This window comes from Ziziphus jujuba, chromosome 12 (genome assembly GCF_031755915.1).
Source record: "Ziziphus jujuba cultivar Dongzao chromosome 12, ASM3175591v1".
NCBI classification, from domain to species: domain Eukaryota; kingdom Viridiplantae; phylum Streptophyta; class Magnoliopsida; order Rosales; family Rhamnaceae; genus Ziziphus; species Ziziphus jujuba.
The window spans coordinates 25,595,001-25,613,822 of record NC_083390.1 but is presented as its reverse complement, the minus strand read 5'-3'; the positions used below and the strand labels follow the sequence as shown (position 1 = coordinate 25,613,822).

At 36.6% G+C, this 18,822-nt stretch overlaps 4 protein-coding genes and 1 long non-coding RNA gene across 10 annotated transcripts; 3 read left to right on the top strand and 2 right to left on the bottom strand.

The window, feature by feature from the left end:
• The first annotated feature begins 131 nt into the window (after positions 1-131).
• On the top strand, positions 132-8,428 carry LOC107429701 (ADP-ribosylation factor GTPase-activating protein AGD3). Of its 3 annotated transcripts, none has more exons than XM_025078128.3 (20): positions 132-150; positions 537-873; positions 1,820-1,896; positions 1,978-2,078; positions 2,367-2,437; positions 2,573-2,635; positions 2,949-2,993; positions 3,507-3,572; positions 3,719-3,766; positions 3,872-3,967; positions 4,050-4,091; positions 4,319-4,534; positions 4,668-4,799; positions 4,903-5,127; positions 5,286-5,372; positions 5,454-5,792; positions 6,653-6,798; positions 6,894-6,987; positions 7,216-7,697; positions 7,854-8,428. In XM_025078128.3, the coding sequence occupies exons 2-20, from the start codon at positions 829-831 to the stop codon at positions 7,966-7,968; spliced, it is 2,490 nt and encodes an 829-aa protein (XP_024933896.1). In that variant the 5' UTR covers positions 132-150; positions 537-828; the 3' UTR covers positions 7,969-8,428. The 3 variants fall into 3 exon arrangements, with proteins under 3 accessions (XP_024933896.1, XP_024933895.1, XP_048318821.1); XM_025078127.3 differs by lacking the exon at positions 132-150 and adding an exon at positions 159-177; XM_048462864.2 differs by lacking the exons at positions 132-150; positions 537-873 and adding an exon at positions 1,509-1,571.
• On the bottom strand, positions 8,259-9,805 carry LOC125418683 (uncharacterized). The gene is made up of 2 exons (XR_007237689.2): positions 9,666-9,805; positions 8,259-9,510 (listed from the first exon to the last, which is right to left on the bottom strand). It is a non-coding gene; the product is annotated as an uncharacterized LOC125418683 (long non-coding RNA).
• A 777-nt stretch (positions 9,806-10,582) lies between these two features.
• On the top strand, positions 10,583-14,842 carry LOC107429702 (inactive leucine-rich repeat receptor-like protein kinase CORYNE). 3 transcript variants are annotated; one of them, XM_048462867.2, is made up of 3 exons: positions 10,583-12,460; positions 13,177-13,494; positions 14,111-14,842. In XM_048462867.2, the coding sequence occupies exons 1-2, from the start codon at positions 11,589-11,591 to the stop codon at positions 13,484-13,486; spliced, it is 1,182 nt and encodes a 393-aa protein (XP_048318824.1). In that variant the 5' UTR covers positions 10,583-11,588; the 3' UTR covers positions 13,487-13,494; positions 14,111-14,842. The 3 variants fall into 3 exon arrangements, with proteins under 3 accessions (XP_048318824.1, XP_048318822.1, XP_048318823.1); XM_048462865.2 differs by having other exon boundaries at positions 14,099-14,842; XM_048462866.2 differs by lacking the exon at positions 14,111-14,842 and adding an exon at positions 13,571-13,839.
• Positions 14,843-14,992: 150 nt separating this feature from the next.
• Positions 14,993-15,901, top strand: LOC107429690 (light-regulated protein, chloroplastic). Its single transcript, XM_048462868.2, has 3 exons — positions 14,993-15,275; positions 15,381-15,539; positions 15,703-15,901. Exons 1-3 carry the CDS (start codon positions 15,106-15,108, stop codon positions 15,776-15,778), a joined length of 405 nt encoding a protein of 134 aa, XP_048318825.2. The 5' UTR covers positions 14,993-15,105; the 3' UTR covers positions 15,779-15,901.
• An 82-nt stretch (positions 15,902-15,983) lies between these two features.
• LOC107429689 (uncharacterized) lies at positions 15,984-18,029 on the bottom strand. Of its 2 annotated transcripts, none has more exons than XM_016040419.4 (7): positions 17,441-18,029; positions 17,175-17,304; positions 17,030-17,073; positions 16,814-16,924; positions 16,623-16,715; positions 16,423-16,532; positions 15,984-16,321 (listed from the first exon to the last, which is right to left on the bottom strand). In XM_016040419.4, the coding sequence occupies exons 1-7, from the start codon at positions 17,536-17,538 to the stop codon at positions 16,182-16,184; spliced, it is 726 nt and encodes a 241-aa protein (XP_015895905.1). In that variant the 5' UTR covers positions 17,539-18,029; the 3' UTR covers positions 15,984-16,181. The 2 variants fall into 2 exon arrangements, with proteins under 2 accessions (XP_015895905.1, XP_015895906.1); XM_016040420.4 differs by having other exon boundaries at positions 16,426-16,532; positions 17,441-17,995.
• Positions 18,030-18,822: the final 793 nt, after the last annotated feature.

Here is an 18,822-nt window from a genome sequence, read left to right as displayed (position 1 = left end):
TCTTAAAACGACGTGGTTTTTGTAATCAGTAAATGAAATGGCGCTTTTATTATTATTATTTTTTGTCTAATGATAAATAAAGCAAAACAGGGAAAAAGAAAGTGAAAAAAAGAATGGGGTTGCGGGGGAAGAATGGATACAGAAAAAGGGGTCTGTTACTTCACTTTTATCTATGAGGTTCGCCGTGTCTGTTTCTCGCACATATATGCATACACATACACTCTCTCTCACATTCACATACACCACACGCAAATATAAGGCTTTTTTGGACATTTATCCAGGTTTAAGTTGAAATGGAAATTAGCCTAATCGATCCCACACAACTCTTTCAATTCCCAAGAATGCCATAAACACGACGACCACCTCTAAGTGTGCCGCTAATCAAAGCTTTATGTTTTCTTGCCCCTTCCTAGGGTTTCTCTTTTTGCTCGCTCTTCTTTTCTAGGGTTTTGAAGCATAAATTTGGAAAAAGAGGAGGAAAAAAAAATTAAAAAAAAAAGAAAAACTAAAAATCGGTGAATTTGTTAAACTTGCAGAGAGCTGTTTGGTTACCTCGAGCAATCGAGGGAGGGTGAAATCCATGCAAATGGAGCTGCAATTGGTGCGGCAGCTGATTTCCTTCTCCGTCTTGTTATCGTCGTCTTCGTTTTGAGTTCGATGTTGATGATTAAGATCGGAGTGAAATGCGAGATCTCGCTTTGGTTTTGATGATTCTCGAGTTTATGAGATTTTATCGGTTTAGCCACTCGTCGAAGATCGAGCATTGAGGAAATGTTAATTAAATTATAGTTATTTTGGAAGTAAGAGTATAAAATCACGCTTTCAAATATGCATTTCGCGAAGCTCGATGACTCTCCTATGTTCCGGAAGCAGGTTATCTATCATGCTCTGCTGGTTTTCTTGGTTGCAGCCTTTTTTTTTTTAAATTTTATTTTTATTTTTAATCTAGTAATGTCAAATGCTGTGTTTGGTTGCTGAGAAAATTTTGTGAACAAAGTAAAATAATTTATAATTTGTGATCTTATAACTAATCGAAGCTTCGGAGCTCAATCTTTTCTTTCTCTTGTGTTTGCCTAGTAAGTAAATAGATCGTATTCTGCTAGTGCTGTAAATGTTGTGAAATTTCCCTGCGCTGCCTACAATCATTGCAGTCTCCATTCTTAAATTACTTAAATGTGCCTTCTCTTGTGCTATTACACTTGCTAATTGTGTGATTTTAGATGAATTCTTTAGACTACAAGTCTGTAGATTCGTCAGGACTTGTTTATTGAACAGAAATTAGTGAGAATTTGCGGCTTGAAAGTTTGTAGTTTGCATAGAATCAACAGGCAAATGACAAACACGATTGGAAATTAATTTGCATTTGCTTTTATAAGGAATAAGGATGATTCTACTCTGTTTAATTGGTTAAACTTAGGTTCTGTGCATTAATTATACACGTATAACTGAATTCTGAGTTCGAAGATGTATAATTTTAATTTCTGAAAATTTGACATATTAGACATGTTTGCAGATGGCTATTGATGCTTGTGCTTGTTGTCATGATATGTTCTGTATTTGCTTTGCTTTTGGTAAGCTAATATATTTGCTGATGACTTCTATTCTTTTTAATTGGTTAAACTTAAGTTCTGTGCATTAATTATATTCGTGTAACTGAATTCTGAGTTCAAAGATATATCATCATTATTTTTGAAAAGTTGACATTTTACACATGTTTGCAGATGGCTGTTGATACTTGTTCTTGTGGTCATGTATGTTCTGTATTTGCTTTGCTTTTGGTAAGCTAATATATTTGTTGATGGCTTCTATGGTGAAACAGATACAGTGCTTGGAGGAAAGTGCTGAATCATTGAGGGAGAGAAGTTTAAAGTTTTCGAAAGGATGCCGAAAATACACGTAAGTCTGCATCAATATTTGTATTTTGGAGTTATTCGAGTCTAGGAAGGATTTGTATCATATTTCTCTTTCTGATTCTAGTGAAGGACTTGGGGAGGCATATGATGGGGACATTGCATTTGCCAGTGCTCTGGAAACCTTTGGTGGTGGGCATAATGATCCTATTAGTGTGGCTTTTGGAGGTATGTTGATTTCTTTTTAAATGCTCTTTTATTTAGTTAAGAGGCCCTGGTTGCTTAAATGGTTGATACACAAGTTGAAGTTGTCAATTTTAACTACGTGGGCCTAACATTTGTGTTAGTATATGTGAAAAGTTGTGAATACGAAATTATAATGTTTGATCAGAACCCTTATGCTTCTAGCCTAAAGATAAAGAACAAGACGGCATACGCATGTAGTTATAAGATTCTTGTGAATGGCTATATGTTGTTTGTGGATTTATTCCATAAAAATTTTGTATGCTTTTGTAGGCCCTGTAATGACCAAATTTACCATTGCATTGAGAGAAATTGGAACGTACAAGGAAGTTCTTCGATCTCAGGTAATAAATGTGATTGGTTTTGGCGTTATATTATCCTGTTTATCACTTGGATGTGTGTTTCGTTTGCTTTCTTATTGGATAGTGGGAAATTGTTTTCTTGATTCACTCTGACATGCTTGCCTTTCTCCCTATCAGGTTGAGCATTTACTTAATGAGAGATTACTACGGTTCGTCAATTATGATCTGCATGAGGTCAAGGTACTCCAGAACTTTTTCTTCTTTTAACTCATTTGACATGGATGTGAATAATTTATCTTTGGTTGGATATGTATGGCGTAGTAACAACAGCAAAGCTTGGATATTTGCTCCAGAATAGAAAATGGTTGCTTAACTATCGTATCTTGGTTTTTGTAAATTAGGTTTTCTTTTGCTGTCTTTGGCTTGAATGGTCATCTGAAGTTAATTAATGTGGTTCTCTGTGTACTTTCTCCAATTCTTGTTTCGAGCATTTTAGGATTTTTTTTTTTTTTTTTTTTTTTTTAAATTACTGAGGAATATTGTCCTCTTGCAGGAAGCACGGAAGCGTTTTGACAAGGCTAGCCTATTATATGACCAGGTTTGTCCTAAGATCTGTAATTTTCATGTTAGTTGCTACTTCAATTTCATTCACATGAATTCAGGAGCACTCTTATTCAGTTTTAAATCCATCATAAAAATCACCAGCATTTTATCGAAAATATAGCAATATTTCTCTTCCATGATCATCATGTTCTGTAAGGTTTAGCTGTAATCCATTAGCCTGCAATGTTATTTATAGTTTGTTTAAGCTAATTGGTGTGTAACAAAAACCTATCAAATTGGTCCTGTCAGATTGGCTGATTTGTGTTGGAGATGGAATTCTGTGACATTTGTGTAACATATGATAGATATGCCATGATTATGGATTCGTAATCCTAATTTCTAAGTGCACTTAGCCTTCTTGTATCTGCATTTGCATGACTGTAGAAGGCGACTTCAGCAGGCTTCATCTAAATAATTTGACCTGGCTTTTTAAAGATCTTAAAGCTATTACACAGCATAAAAAATTATGCTGATGTTGATCTGATTATTGCTTATGATATTGCTACAGGCTCGTGAAAAGTTTCTTTCTCTAAGGAAAGGCACTAAGAGTGATGTAGCCACTGCTTTAGAGGAGGTATTAACAAATATTAATAATTTGGATTGAAATCTTTGTGTTCTTTTCTGTTGACTAGTACTTTCCATGGTATTGGAAAATCCCATTGTCTATGTAGTGGAAATTATCCTCCATTTGTGTCCTAATATTGTTTAGAGATATTGTAGGAGCTTCATAATGCAAGGTCTACATTTGAGCAAGCTCGTTTTAATCTGGTAAGTACATTTCTTGATCCATTGTTTCTATCAGTAATCAATGTTTATATGGGATAGGAATTATGTTGCATAACTGGTTTGGTAATGTTGACCACTTTCTTTCAGGTTACTGCTCTTTCTACTGTAGAAGCAAAAAAGAGATTTGAATTTCTGGAAGCTGTTAGTGGGACAATGGATGCACATCTTCGTTATTTTAAACAGGTGGATCACATGACAGGAAGTTTTTACCTTAGTCACATGTTATGTTTCAATTATGCTAATCTTGAATGTGTTTTACTTGTAGGGCTATGAGTTGTTGCATCAAATGGAGCCATATATTAATCAGGTTTGTTAATATAAGATTGTGTGTGTGTGTGTGTATGTTGCTGTAGACCACGTCTTTTTCAATATGGCTTTAGAAGCAGCATAACATGAGAATTTTTTGGTGGTCAATTCATAATAGTTTTGAAAGGGCTTAATTACTCAATGGTGAGGCACTGTGACATTTCTAATTTCATGTGTTATATATCATGATCGATTCATCAATATGTTACTTCTGTTATCATGTTACAGGTATTAACTTATGCACAACAATCAAGGGAAAGGTCCAATTATGAGCAGGCAGCTCTTAGTGAGAGGATGCAAGAGTACAAAAGACAAGTTGATCGAGAGAGTAGATGGTCTTCCAATGGTTCTAATGGATCTCCAAATGGAGATGGTATACAAGCCATTGGCAGAAGTTCACATAAAATGATAGAGGCAGTGATGCAATCTGCTGCAAAGGGAAAGGTTCAAGGAAATCTATTTGAAATGTTTTTAACTTGTAAAATACTCTATATGAGAAATTATCTCTTTTGTTATATTGAATTTTGATTTTTATGTTCTTATATATCCACGAATAACATCTTTGGGAAAATTTTAGGTTCAAACAATTCGACAAGGTTATCTCTCAAAGCGTTCTTCAAATTTGAGGGGTGATTGGAAAAGAAGGTTTTTTGTTCTTGATAGCCAAGGAAGGCTTTATTACTATAGGAAGCAGTGTAGCAAACCATCTGTAAGCAAATTGTTTTTTGGAAAATTTATTACGATGCAGAAGCATTCAAGTTTGTTAAGAGCTTGTTGTAACTTTTGTCCCTGTGTTTGTGCATACTTTTTAGGGGTCTGGCAGTCAACTTTCCAGTCAGAGGAATAGTTCTGAGCTTGGTTCTGGACTTCTGAGTCGATGGCGTTCTTCTCATTATCATGGTGGAGTGCATGATGAGAAATCTGTTGCTCGTCATACTGTGAACCTGCTTACATCTACAATCAAAGTTGATGCTGACCAGTCAGACCTGAGATTTTGCTTCAGGATCATTTCACCAACGAAGAACTATACTTTGCAGGTTCGACTTAGTGTGGCTTGCTCCTTTGGCTTAGGTTTATATTAACAAGTTATGTCTGAAAATGAAATTTTGTTTTGTGATTCTACCATGGGGATGATGTATCATTGAGAGATTGGTTATTGTTCCTCAATGATATTTATTTATGCTTGTCAGTGCAGGCAGAGAGTGCACTTGATCAAATGGACTGGATTGAAAAGATAACAGGAGTTATTGCTTCATTACTTAGCTCCCAGGCTCCTGATAGGGTAATTATTTTGATCTTCTGTGCAACTCTGTGCGTTGATTTTCCATGAAATTTTGAGTGATTGTGGTCCATTGCATTTCAGTGTCTACCTGCTAGTCCAATGGGAAACAGCCACCATCGTTCTGCCAGTGAGAGTAGTTCATTTGAAAGTTCTGACTTTGACCATACTGCAGTTGAAGAACTTACATCTGAGAGGAGCCTTGCTACTGCACATCTTGAACGCCCATTGAGAAGTTCACAACAGCAACGCTCTTGTGTTAAAAGTGAGAAGCCAATCGATATGTTACGAAGGGTATGTGGGAATGATAAGTGTGCTGACTGTGGTGCCCCTGAGCCAGATTGGGCGTCATTAAATCTTGGTGTGCTTGTTTGCATTGAATGCTCTGGAGTTCATCGTAATCTTGGTGTACATATATCGAAGGTAAATTTTATGAGTTTGCTTACTTCCCATCTTTACATGTTCCATATGTGGAAAAACTCTTTGCATTCTTAAGGAAAATTATGCTTGGCATTGACCTGTTATTATAAAGGGATAAATAGGTGAGGGAACATGCATATAAAATGTAAAGGTTATTTGAAATAGATATTTGATTAAATATATATATGATATGCAAATAGAGATTTAGTAAGCATGAGCCATTGGTTAGCACTATAGATACATAAAAGAAGCCTTTTTATTTGCTACTTCATTTAGCCTCTTAATATGGCTTGCAAATTTAAAGAGGATTTTTGATGGTGGATAGCCTTTTGCAGATGTTGCATATGGTAATAGTAGATAATAGGAGCTATGTGCTAGCAGGTTATGATTGTTGGTTTATAAGTTTTCCTGTTTGCTTTTTGTGGTTGGAAAAGCATGTTCTTAACAATGGAAGAAACAAATATTTATCCATGCACAATTATTGATGATTAGTTTTAACTTTTTAATGATGGAAATATTGCCATGTCTATCAGCAAGGTACCAATCCATTTCTATGGGAAATATATGCCATTATCAATGTATGCTGAAATCACTTTCAAGCAGGAAATGCTTCTTTTAGCGTTATTCTGTTATCCTGTCAACCTTTGACATGATGAAAGTGCATAAGCAAAGGCAGTACTCTTGTATGATAAATTGATTAATATTATTTTCTATTCGCTATACTTGTCTTAAGTGTTTCTCGCTCTTGCTTGTTTCAACCACGGCTGGAATGTCTTGGTTTGCTATTTTCCATTACAGTTGGGTAAAGACTCTTTTTTTCATTTAATTGTTCAAGTTTGTTCTTTTGGTTAATTCGGTTGCAGGTAAGGTCTCTTACTTTGGATGTTAAAGTGTGGGAGCCTTCTGTTATAAGTTTGTTTCAGTCTCTGGGTAATACGTTTGCCAACTCTGTCTGGGAGGAGCTATTGCAATCAAGGAGTTCTTTCCAGGTTGATCTCGTCCCAACAGGGTAAAGAATCCCCTCTATGTTGAAATGGTATTTTCCTAAGCAAGATATGTTTTCTAGCTGTTGTGTCTAACATTTGCTTGTGCTCTTCTCTGAAGGCCATACAAGTCTGATAAGGCACAGCTGATCTTCATCAGCAAACCCAGTCATTCTGATTCTATATCAGTGAAGGAGAAATTTATTCATGCAAAGGTTTGATAATTTAATCCTCTGATACAGGTTTTCATTTCGATTGTTCTTTCACTTGATGACAAACTGAAGCTGAATAACCTTTCACTAACTAAGCAGAATATGCTGACTATGATAATCCTAACAAAAAGGGACTGTTTTAGCTAGAATGCTCAACACATGATATTGGCTAATTTTTCAAGGTTGAAGGTGCTGCAAAATTATGAATAAGTGTGCAATTTTTTATTGCAGTATGCAGAAAAGCTTTTTGTCCGCAGACCGAAAGACAGACAATATCCTCATATGATGGCACAACAGATTTGGGAGGGTGTACGTATGAGTGATAAGAAAGCAGTATACCGGCACATTGTCAGTTCTGAGCCAGATTTGAATGCTGTGTACGAGCAAGCATCTTGCGGCTCTTCTTTAACCCTTGCGAAAGTAATGCTATTACCTGAGCAGATAAGCCTTGAGCACAGTAGTAGCTGCTTAACAGGGGATTCATTGGACAGGTCTTCTACAACCTCTTTAAACTTGAGTGAAGGCCAGGCGTTGGAGGACCTAGATGGATGTACTCTGCTTCACCTTGCTTGTGAAACTGCAGATATTGCCATGCTTGAACTCCTCTTACAGTATAGTGCAAATATTAATGCTATTGATTCAAGAGGACAAACACCACTCCACCGTTGTATTTTGAAAGGCAAAACCACATTTGTGAAGTTGCTTCTTACAAGGTGAAAGTCTATAATGATTTCATCTGCAGCATCTTTCTTAGAAGTTTTTATTTGTTCCTGTTCTTCTTTTTCTGAGTATGTGCATATATCATTGGTTTTGCTGCTACTTTTGTCACGTTTTATGACATGTTACCGTGGTGTCTGTTGCACATGCAGGGGAGCTGATCCACGAGCGGTAAATGGGGAAGGAAAAACAACGCTTGAGCTTGCAATAGAATCAAACTTTGATGATGCTGATGTCCTTGCTCTATTAGCAGACGCAAATGGATAACACATCCCACAAGAAATCCCTGAATGGCTAACTATTTTGAAGCTGGTTTTATCTTGAGAAGAATATACAAAGGTATTGTATTTGTATAACTATATATTCATTAAGTATGAGTGCTGGTGCTCTATAGAAGAGAATGTCAAACACGTATTTGTTGGGTCTGGAGGAGAGTGGTAGGTTGGCGTGCCTGCCCCACGGGGGCACTAAAATTGCTCCCCAGGGTTGTAATTTACTTCTATTGGTTCCGCTGGTTAAAGTCAAGGAGCACCACAAAGCTTTTTATAGTCGAGGGGATGTAATGTGTTAAGTTCATTCAGTTTGTCTGCTTCCATTTCTTGAGAAGCTTTGAGGATTTAGATTAGTTCATAGTGTATTTTGTACATTGATTTCCTTTAGTGAAGCTTTGCTGTGGCTGTATCTTTTTGGATGCTGGAAATTTTATTTTATTTTATTTTTTATGTAATTCTTGGTGTTCGTTTAAAGTGTGAAAGTGGGGAAAGGTTTCATGACTGTTGAAGATTAAGAATTGAACTCTTATATGTATCTGTACATAGAAGTTTTTGTCCGTTTGACGACCATTATTTATATTTTTTGGGAGTGGTTATAATATTTACTTGTGCAGAGGTTAAAGTATTTAACTAAAGTCATTCACCAAAAAGACGTTAAATTTTGGTGTGTTGAAATGTTTGTCTTAGAAATATATGTCGAACAAAAAACTAGGTAGAAAAAAAAAATTGTGTATTGGAGGAATCGTCGATTGCTATAATATGCCTTTTGAGGTAATAATGATAGATAGCCAAGGCCTTGCAAAATCATATACATCCAAGATAAAAAAACCGTCGAATCTTCTTTATAATTGTGTGTCATAAATCTAGTAAAACAAAACAGAATGGCTAGGAATAAAAAGAGGAAGACCATAGTAACTGATACAGGAAAGAGGAGGGTCAAAGTAATGCTCGAGGGAAGAGTTAAATTAATAGGCTCTAAATCTGATTGTTCCGGAAGAATTAAATTAATAGACACAAATTCTGATTCGAAATGGAACAAACTGTTGTGCAAGCAGAATTTGTTAGGCCCCATGATTTAATTGAAAATGGTAGTATATCAGCTGGTCGGAGTTACCATCTATGAGCATTGAAAACATCACTGTTACAAAAACCTAAAGGCCTGGCCGATGAAAGGCATAGCCTTTGCATAAGCTTTTTAACACAAACATTATGTTTCTATGTCCATTCATTTCGGTAACTTTTGTCCATAACCCACAATCCTATGCACTAGGTTCTTTTCCACCATGAAAATCAATTATACTTGCACAATCTCCATCCCAGACCAATTGATAAGGAATCGCTTTCGTCTTACCATTAAATTGCGTCCATGCCCACCTTTCTGAATCAAATATGTGACACTGAAATATAGTTGCTTCTGAGTTGTAGTTTTGAGAACCCAAAAATCTTTGAAGGGCAAAAGTCTAGAGCTTGAGACCATCATGCCAAATTGAGCTCCGGGAACTGTATTCTTCTAAGGGTTTAGGCTAGCCCAATGGTACTATAATCAGGGTTCAAACTAGTCATAATAAAAAATTAAAACAAAAATGGAAAACCGCAATTTCTTTTTTTTTCCCCAAGAACTCCTGCATTAACTAGAGTTCCTATATATATATATATATATATATTATATTTTGAAAGTAAAAAATACATTACCATTAAAAACCATCAACGGAACACACATCAGCTTGAAGTAAAGGAACATTCCACGCAGGCCTACCTCAAACCATGTCTGGACCCGTCTTACCTTTCCTTTCTTGCCAATGCCCGGAAGAATTGGACAAATAGATCAAGTACTACTAGGGAAAAAGCGCTTGATCTGGGAAAGGATGTGCTTTTTTTAGGACCGCTGCTTAGCGATTGACGTCCTCGACTTTCATCAGTACAAGAAGGCGGACATTTATCCTGTAAGTCGGGTTTGCTACCGATACTGCAGTGGCCATATCTCAAAAGAGTTCAGGTACACAGCATGTTCAAAAGAATTCCTATATTAAAATGCCTACTATTCAACCTCCGTATTTATCACACGAAAAAAATAAAAAATAAAAAATAAAAAATCCGTAATTGAATTTTGGATAGGTGACATGAGTTAAAAAGTCCTTCTCGCACGCTTACACGTGTTTTGAATACTTTAAGAAAAAAAAAAAAAGTAAAAGGAAAGAAATATAATAATATTTACACGACAAGAGGAAAAAAGAAAAGAAGGAACAATTATTCGATTAAATTAAAAAAAGAAAAAAAAAAAAAAAACTTTACTAAAAACCCCGCGATAAGGCAGTGCCAATTTTGTATAATAACAAAAAGCCACCTCGCACAAATTCCCGTGGTTCTGTCTGAACGGCCATGATCTCTTGAGAGGGTGACCCACAAAAGAGATCTGATTGCTCATCCATGCCTCACACAGTTCGATGTTTCGCTTTCGGCCTCGTGATAGCGACACGAGGGGGTGCTCCGCTTACGTGGACAGGGGACCCCACAATCCAGTACGGTGTTAACTCTTGAAAGGCGGGAAGCCCCAGTTTGGTCATTGAGGAATGGTCCTCTTCTGCCTCTCCTCCTCCCGCATGAGAGAGAGAGAGAGAGAGAGAGAAAAGCAAAGGAAAGAGGCAGGCAGAGAAAGTTTGTGTGAATATCAGATAGATAGAGAGAGAGAGAGAGAGAGAGAGAGAGAGACTGAGAAAGAAGAGAACGCAAAGCAAAGTAGCTGTTAGTTTTTCCATTCATTTTAGGGAACACTGTTTTGGATTTTGTTTGTATTTTTTGAATATAAAGGGGTCACATATTTGTAGTAGTAGTAGTTGTTGTTTCTGAAGAAAAGGACTTTGTATTGCTTTGCTTTTCTTTCTGAGTGAGTGTCTGTGTCTGACTTTGCTTCTGTAAGTTTTGGAACTCGCTAAAATTTTCTATCTTTTAGGTAAGGAAAACATTTTCTATTTTGATTTTCTTTCCTGGGTCCTCCCATTTGGACTTCTTTAGTGTTGAGTACTATATATTATTATTATTATTATTATTCTTTTGGTAGAGGAGTTGTGGTGTGGTAGAGAATGCAGCATTTGTGAGTTGGGGTTTCTACAGATTCACATTTTCATCTACCTCTAATATTCTTTCGTCAGAAGGAAAAAAAGATGCGATTCCGTGACGAAATGGCGATTCTTTGCGTCTTTCTTGTGAAGATTTCATGTGAAAAATTCGATTTTTATCTGATATTCCGAGGTTTTTGAGCACTCTGAGAGAGAAGAGGCTTCTCTCATGGGTTTCCTGAGCATTTCCCGGCAAAACTCGGAGCATATCAGAACTGGGGTGGATTTCCTTTTCTTCCACGGGGGCTGAAGCTAAACAAAAAAAAAAAAAAAAAAAAAAAAAAAAAAAAGAGCTTAGCCTTTTCTGGTGTCAAAACGAAAAAGTTGTTGATTTTGAAGGTGGGTTTGGGTTTTTGCTAATTAGTCCTTTTCAATCTGGTGTGCATAGAGTGAAGCTCCTGGAAGACCATTCTGATATGTGGGTTCTGTTAAATTTGTGAGCTTTTAAACTCAAAACTTTCTTTTCTTGATTTGCTTGGTGCGGCTATCTATTTTTTCTATGGATGGTAGAAGATATACCCGAAATATATTTGTTCTGCTTCTATTTTCCTTCGTATTTTGCCTCCACAATCAAACTGTGCTATGCCAAGAGATTACGAGCAAAAAGATCGGTTCCGAGCCTCCATCGCCGTCTGTTCCACACCACTTCAAAAACGGGCTTCGAAGAATCATTCTCAGCGTTGCTTTAGGAGTAGTGACTGGACTAATTGGTGCCCTTCTCTTTGCTTGTTTAGTTCGAAGCTTTCTTATGTACATACACAGGACCCCAATTCTCAGAGGCCCTGTTATTTTTTCACCAAAAATCGATCCAAAAACACTCCAATCAGCTCTGGCAAATGAAAATCAGTTGCTAGGATCGAGCTCGAGTGGCAAGTACTACAGGACTGTTCTTGACAATGGACTAACCATTGCGGTCAAGATGCTCGAACCCTTTTACGAGAGTGGCTCGCCGGAGGCGCGTGGAAAGTCAGCGAAGAGAAGGATACAGCAGGAGCTAGAAGTGCTTGCTAGCTTGAGAGATAGGAACTTGATGAGCCTGAGGGCTTATGTTAGGGAACATGATAGGTTCTCTTTGGTTTATGATTATGTGCCCAGTGGGAGCTTGGAGGATGCGATGAATAGAGTCAGGGAAAATCAGTTGCAGCTTGGTTGGGAATTCCGGCTTCGAATCGCTGTTGGGGTGATTAAGGGACTTCAGTATCTTCACTCATTTGTTCCCCAGATTCTGCACTATAACTTAAAACCAACAAATGTGATGTTGGATGCACAGTTTGAACCAAGGTTGGCAGATTGTGGGTTGGCAAAGCTTATGCCTAATTTCAATCGGGCAACATCTGGTTATAGTGCTCCTGAATGTTTTCAAAATGGCAGGTACGTGATCCAACTAGCTTGGATATTGCCCAAATTTGATATGCATTTCCTTTTTTGTTTTTCCGTAGTTACTGTTTGAGGAATCTATGATCAAATTTCGGTTGAACTTGTATTGGGTTGTCAGACTTAGCTTTGTCATGGAGTTAGTAGGATATTTTTCCTTGCTACAGCGTACTTAACAAGAATTTGGCATTCAAATATGCCATTTTATTGAGTTTCTAGTAAAAGGGCAATATTTCTGTTTTGCTTCTTGTATCATTATCAACTTATGTTTCTGAATACTATTTCCTAGACAAAATAGAAATTGGATAATAACCCTGGAAATGGATCACAATGTGGTTGTACAATTCGCCTTGAAGATTCAGTTTTTCTTATGGAACTTGATTGCATTTTAGTTCATCTCCTTGAGTTGAAGCTTGAAACTTTAATACAGAATAGTTGTGGTTTAAGAGAATCCAAACTGCATAACATAGTGTGGAAATGATAATCATTCAGCTCTAATGGAAACTTTCGCTGTCAATGGGTGAATGAAGAGTTCCTTGAAATTAGATATATGTTTTTTTTTCTGCTTCTGTTTTATCTATGCCTATTATGAGATAAAGGAAATGTTGCACCTGTTCAGTTGACTTGTATTTTCTCCATGACTAATATTTTTTAGGAATATTTTGGTACTCATAATACACTTGATTGATGGACTATGTTATTTATGATGACAGGTATACTGATAAAAGCGACATTTTCAGCTTTGGTATGATATTGGGTGTTCTGTTAACTGGTAGAGACCCAATCGAACCATTCTTCGGTGAAGCAGCTAGTGGTGGAAGTTTGGGACAGTGGCTGCGGCACTTGCAACAAGCAGGGGAGGCACGGGAAGCATTAGATAAGAGTATTATAGGGGAAGAAGGGGAGGAAGATGAGATGTTAATGGCAGTGAGAATTGCTGTTGTATGCCTATCAGATTTGCCTGCAGAAAGACCTTCAAGCGACGAACTCGTTCACATGCTAACCCAATTGCACAGTTTTTAAAATCAAATGTAAGTATAAATCTGTTTCCTGTAGATTTTGGAACTTGACAACTGAGGATTTTTTTTTTTTTTTTTTGGCTTTCAGGGTTTTGGTATTCAAACTTCTAGTTTTCTATTATCTTTTTAGAAACACATAATGACTATTGCTGTAAGCGAAAGAAGCTGGAAGTAAAAAAAACGAAATTCTAACCCAAGAGTAGGAATTTTTGTCCGTTTACTATGTGGGAAGCATCTCCATTATTGTGTTTTTTCACCTTCTAATGATGGTGGGGTATTGTTGGCCGTCATTTCGTGGACACAACTTTTTTGAAATCACGGGATTCTTTTTCCTTAAAAATTTGACAGATTTTATGATATTCTATGAACAATGGTATATACATATGATCATGTGAGCTTGAAAGCATGGAATAAACCTTTCTGCTTTATATTGCTTAACTGATCTGGCATGGATCAATGGCCTTTGCATTTAACCAAATGATTTTTCTTCTCTTCTGCTTTATACCCACATGTCAGATCTAAATAGCCTCAATTATGACTTGGATATTTTGTCATTTTTAATCTCTCTTTACTTTCTTGCTGTGAAAATTGAAATTCCATTTACTCTGTTCTGGAGGGTCTCTTGGAGGGGCATGAAAAAACTGGAACCAAACATAAAGTCAGCCAGATGGTGGGGATGTTGAGAAAACTGAGGTCATGCATATGGGGCCAAAAGTTTTCATGCTTAAAGCAAGTTTAAAAAGCATGGGGGAGCAAAAATAATTGTCACTTACCCTTATCCAGCTGTGAATGTCAACCTAACAAATTACATGCGCTACAAATTTTGCCATCATTTGTTTGGTTCTGGGCATCTTGGTAGGCCAATTTCATCCCTCCATTTTCATCCGTACCCAGATCCTCTCAAGCAGAGACACCATCAAATTACCATCTAAAACGTGTTTGAAATACAATTTTCTTTTGCTTTTTGTTTTCTGTTTTCTGTTTTTTGTTTTTTTTTGTTTTTTTTGTTTTTTTTGTTTTTTTTTTTAATAACTTTTTCCTAAGAAATTTAGAATATAATAACTATGATCATCCACCTAAACACAAGTGTGATGTAACTATTTTTTGGGAGAAAAAGTGTGATGCAACTATTTTTTTGTGACAAAATAACCGTTCTCTCCTGGGTTGTTCGTGATTCTGTGAAGAGATTTACCCAAAAACAAAAAAAATGTTTGAAGAGATGTTGCCTTGTACATGGACTCTATACACAGGGCAAGGCATATTGCAATAGGACTTGTCCCTACACTAAATTGCTAATAGGCTTATTAAATAATTACAAAATCAGATGGCATTCTGAGAGTGAAGGCTTATGGCCATTGATGATGAGTGTGTTGGTTATAGACCATCAAAACTAGGAGTCCATTAATTTGATGGTAATTGGGTAAATAAATCCAAAAACTGAGGTGCATCGCTTATTGCTTCTCCGCCCACAGGATTTAAACCTTATCCACTCACCAAAAAAAATCTGCGTCACCTTATCTGTAATGCAAGTCCCATTGTCACCTCCAAGCTTAATATCTTTCCAAGTTTGGAACCCAGTTCCTTTAATACATTCAAAAATCAGCAAAAGCATCAATTATCAAGATGCAGGCCGCTGTGTTCCTTACACCATTAGCATCCATCAAATCCCTGGCCTTGCCATGGAAGTCTATTCCAAAGCTACTAACTTCCACCAGGTCTCCCTCTCTCAACCTCAAGGCAGCCCCTGCTGATCAAGATAATGTAACCTTTGATTATTACGGCTCCAAGACTTCGTAAGATAAACCCACTTTAATTTGCTTAAAGTCACTTTAATCTGCTTTGCTATTCACTCATAAAGATTGTCTGCTTCGTTTGTGTTTTGGGATAAAATTTCGCAGTGTTTTCCCAGCAGAGGCTTGCGAGACCATTGGAGGAGAAGCCTGTGATGTTGAAATGTATCCCGAAGTGAAGCTCAAACCAGAGGCCAAGAAGCCCACCGCCGGGACTGCTGCAGAGCCTGTTGACCGAGACTATGTGGAGTACGACGAACCCAAGACGTAAGATCTTGTTCATAAATTAATCTCAACTTGCTGGTTTAAGTTTTCATATGATTATATATACACCTTCTCTTGGTTCTTTCTTGTAATAATTTATAATCTGTTAATCATCATCCCATAAAATATTTTATAATTATATTAATGATGATCAATATATATACAGGGTTTTCCCGGGAGAGGCTTGTGATGATCTTGGAGGAGAATTCTGCGAGCCAGAGTATCAGAAAGGAGTTTACTAGCTACAGCTATAGGCCACTTAATGTAACAAAGCATTGTTATACTGTGATGTACTAATTATTAACAAATCTGAAGTTAAAATACCATGTTCTTTGCGTAATATCCATAATAATCCCTTAATGTAATTATTCTTCTGTCTACCACCTAATTAAGGAAAGTTGCAAGATAGCTTATAACGTACTGAAAGGTTGAAAATTTTCGAGCAGCTAAAATTAAGGTAATACTGCTTATTCAGAGGATATACATACATGGAATGGCGCAAGTATTTTCACTTGTTAAGTAATTAAGAAATCCTGAAAATGTTGATTAATAGCCAAGATGTAAAAGATCACATATTATCTAGTTGAAAAGTAGCAATACTTTTTGTCATTGGAATCTTAATATATTGGATATTTTGCCAAATGGTTACTGTTCACAGGGTTCAGTGATCCCCTCCAAAATTAAATACTGAAGAGCAATTGAATACTTGGCAATTCTTCTTCTTCCCGAGTCTTCACTCCCTAGGTTGCCATTACTCTTGAGATAAAAAGAGCCTGACCCGTCACCTTCAGCAAAAATAAAAACACCCAATAATCTTTTATAGGTTGCCATTTGCCAACATAAATATATGCAAATCTAATAAATAAAAATCAGGAAGACCAATTACCACCTCTAATTGTGAAGATGGTAGGAACCCATCTTTTATAGATGAAGAGCAACCTAGGAGTGTCTCCGTGGTGTGTATCCGATAAAAGAAGCTTGCAGGGGCTTGTTTCACTGCCATTGAATTTACAGCATAAGATAGAATTTTGGCATTACAAAAATTAATAGGTCATCCACGTTTAGGAAATGCTAGGTTTCACTCACTTTGCATGGACAATGGCATTGTGGCATAAAGCCAGTGTCCGAACCATTGCTAAGTCTCTTCCACGCGGATTACCATATCTCTCTTGGCAGCTCCTTTCGTTTGAAAAATGTCCCAAAAAAAAAAAAAAAAGTACCATAATTGGATTATCAAAATGGAACAAAACAAATAATTGAAGGAATATAATATATACCTATCATCAAAGAAATTTCCAAAATCATCAATAACGACTGCGGCAGGAAATGTGTCATGCAAGTGAAACGCAGCAAAGTATTTCTTAATGCCTTCATCATCGTCCACGTACCTTAAAAAAAATAAAAAAAATTGAGCTCACCACTGTCCCACCTTTCAAATATCGTAAAGGAAGCTGATTTTGATATTAATCTGTAATTTAGTAAGTTTAACTTACTTCATTTCTATGCGATGAAAAGTATCAGAGGACGTGTCAATGCCCTGAAAATTGCGACAAGCTAGAGGGAACAATGAATAATAAACAGGGAAATAAAAAAAAAAAAAAAATCAAAGAAAGAGAGGGAAAAATGGGTGGTACGTACTTGGGAGAGGAATGGGGGGTTGGTTTCCAGTCTTTGCCGGTTGCAAATGAACACCACCTTACGATTGCTATAATGGGTCTCTTCCAGTGTGGCGTTGAATGCGAATTGGAATAGTAAAGAGGTCTTTCCACTGCAAAAATGAACACATTACACATACACATAGCCTAGAATTAATGAATGATTCAGCTAAAAACAAAAGCCCAATTGCTTGCAAGGATAATACAGGAAGCGAAAGGAGAAAAGAGACAAAGAAAAAGAAGAAACACCAGGAAGGAGGGCCAGAGAGAAGCACAATAGGATTATTTGAGAGGGATTGGTCTTCAATTTGCCTCATCCCTGTACCTGCAAAGAATCTGACTACCATTGGAGCCACTTTCTTTTTTTTTTTTTTTTTTTTTCTGGCTGAATATTGGAACCACTTTCTTGATCGACACTAAATTAAACCAAAGAATAACGCAAAGTAGTTTTAATTTAAAGAAAAACAATTTGATAATTTATATACATAATAATAATAATAATACCCAAGCCAAATCCCATGAACCAATCGGGTCTCTAACTCTTTCAGCGAAAAAATATATAAAAAAAAATTTACCCAAAAAAAAGAAAAAGAAAAAATATATAAAAAATAAAAAATAAAAGAATAAAAATCAATCGGGTCTCAAAACATCCACTTGAGAGGCCCACATTTGCAGATTTGCTTTTAAAACGGGCCTAGTGAATTATAATGGTGATGAGCCTTAGCCCGTGCTTTGTCCTTGAAGCCCTCTTCAACTCAACTTTTGCAAACCCCCCCCTCTTCTCCTCTCCTCTGCAAAGCAATGTGGCATGGGATCATTGGCTGGTGGTCCATCAGTAACCATCAACCATTAACCCATGGACCATTATCAAACCAAACAAAAAGGACATTAGCGGCCTCCTGGGGTTGTATTTGTGGTTGTTTGAAAGTGAATGGCTGAATTTGGATGATGGTGGACCTCTCTCATGGTCTCATTGTCCCAGTGGCAGTACGATGAGCGTGAAGCAATAGCTGGTTTTGGTCACGGGGTCCAAGCTTTCCTCTCTGAATGGTCAAACTCATATAACGTTAAAAACTTTGTAGCAGCTGCCAGCAGCAGCGTGAAATTAGGCCACTTTCCTCAAAACTTGGTTCACGCAACGCAACCACCTCCATTTCATTTTCATTTTGCCAGAAAACCCCACACACTGATCTTCACTCTTGGCGGTCCCAATCATGCATAAACCTTCTTCTTCTCTATTTGCTCTTGGTTTCTTCTTTTTATTTATTTATTTTATTTGTTATCTAGCTGCCTCCTTGTTTGAGCTAATTTCTTCTCTATGTGGGTTGGAATGAAATCATCTTTTTTAATTAATTATAAAAATAAAAATTAAAAGATAAAAGATGAAAATCCCATTTGGGTTCTTTCCTAATCCTAATTGATTACAAGACATTAATATATATATATATATATATATATATATATATATATATATATATATTTGTATATATATTAATTGTTAATCTATAAGAATGAAAGAGTATATAGAGAAGACAAGAAGACAGGGCTCAGCTGCAACCTGATGACATGAGCATGATATGTAAATATATATAATCTTATCCTTATTGTTGGAAGTCCTTGGTGCTGAGATG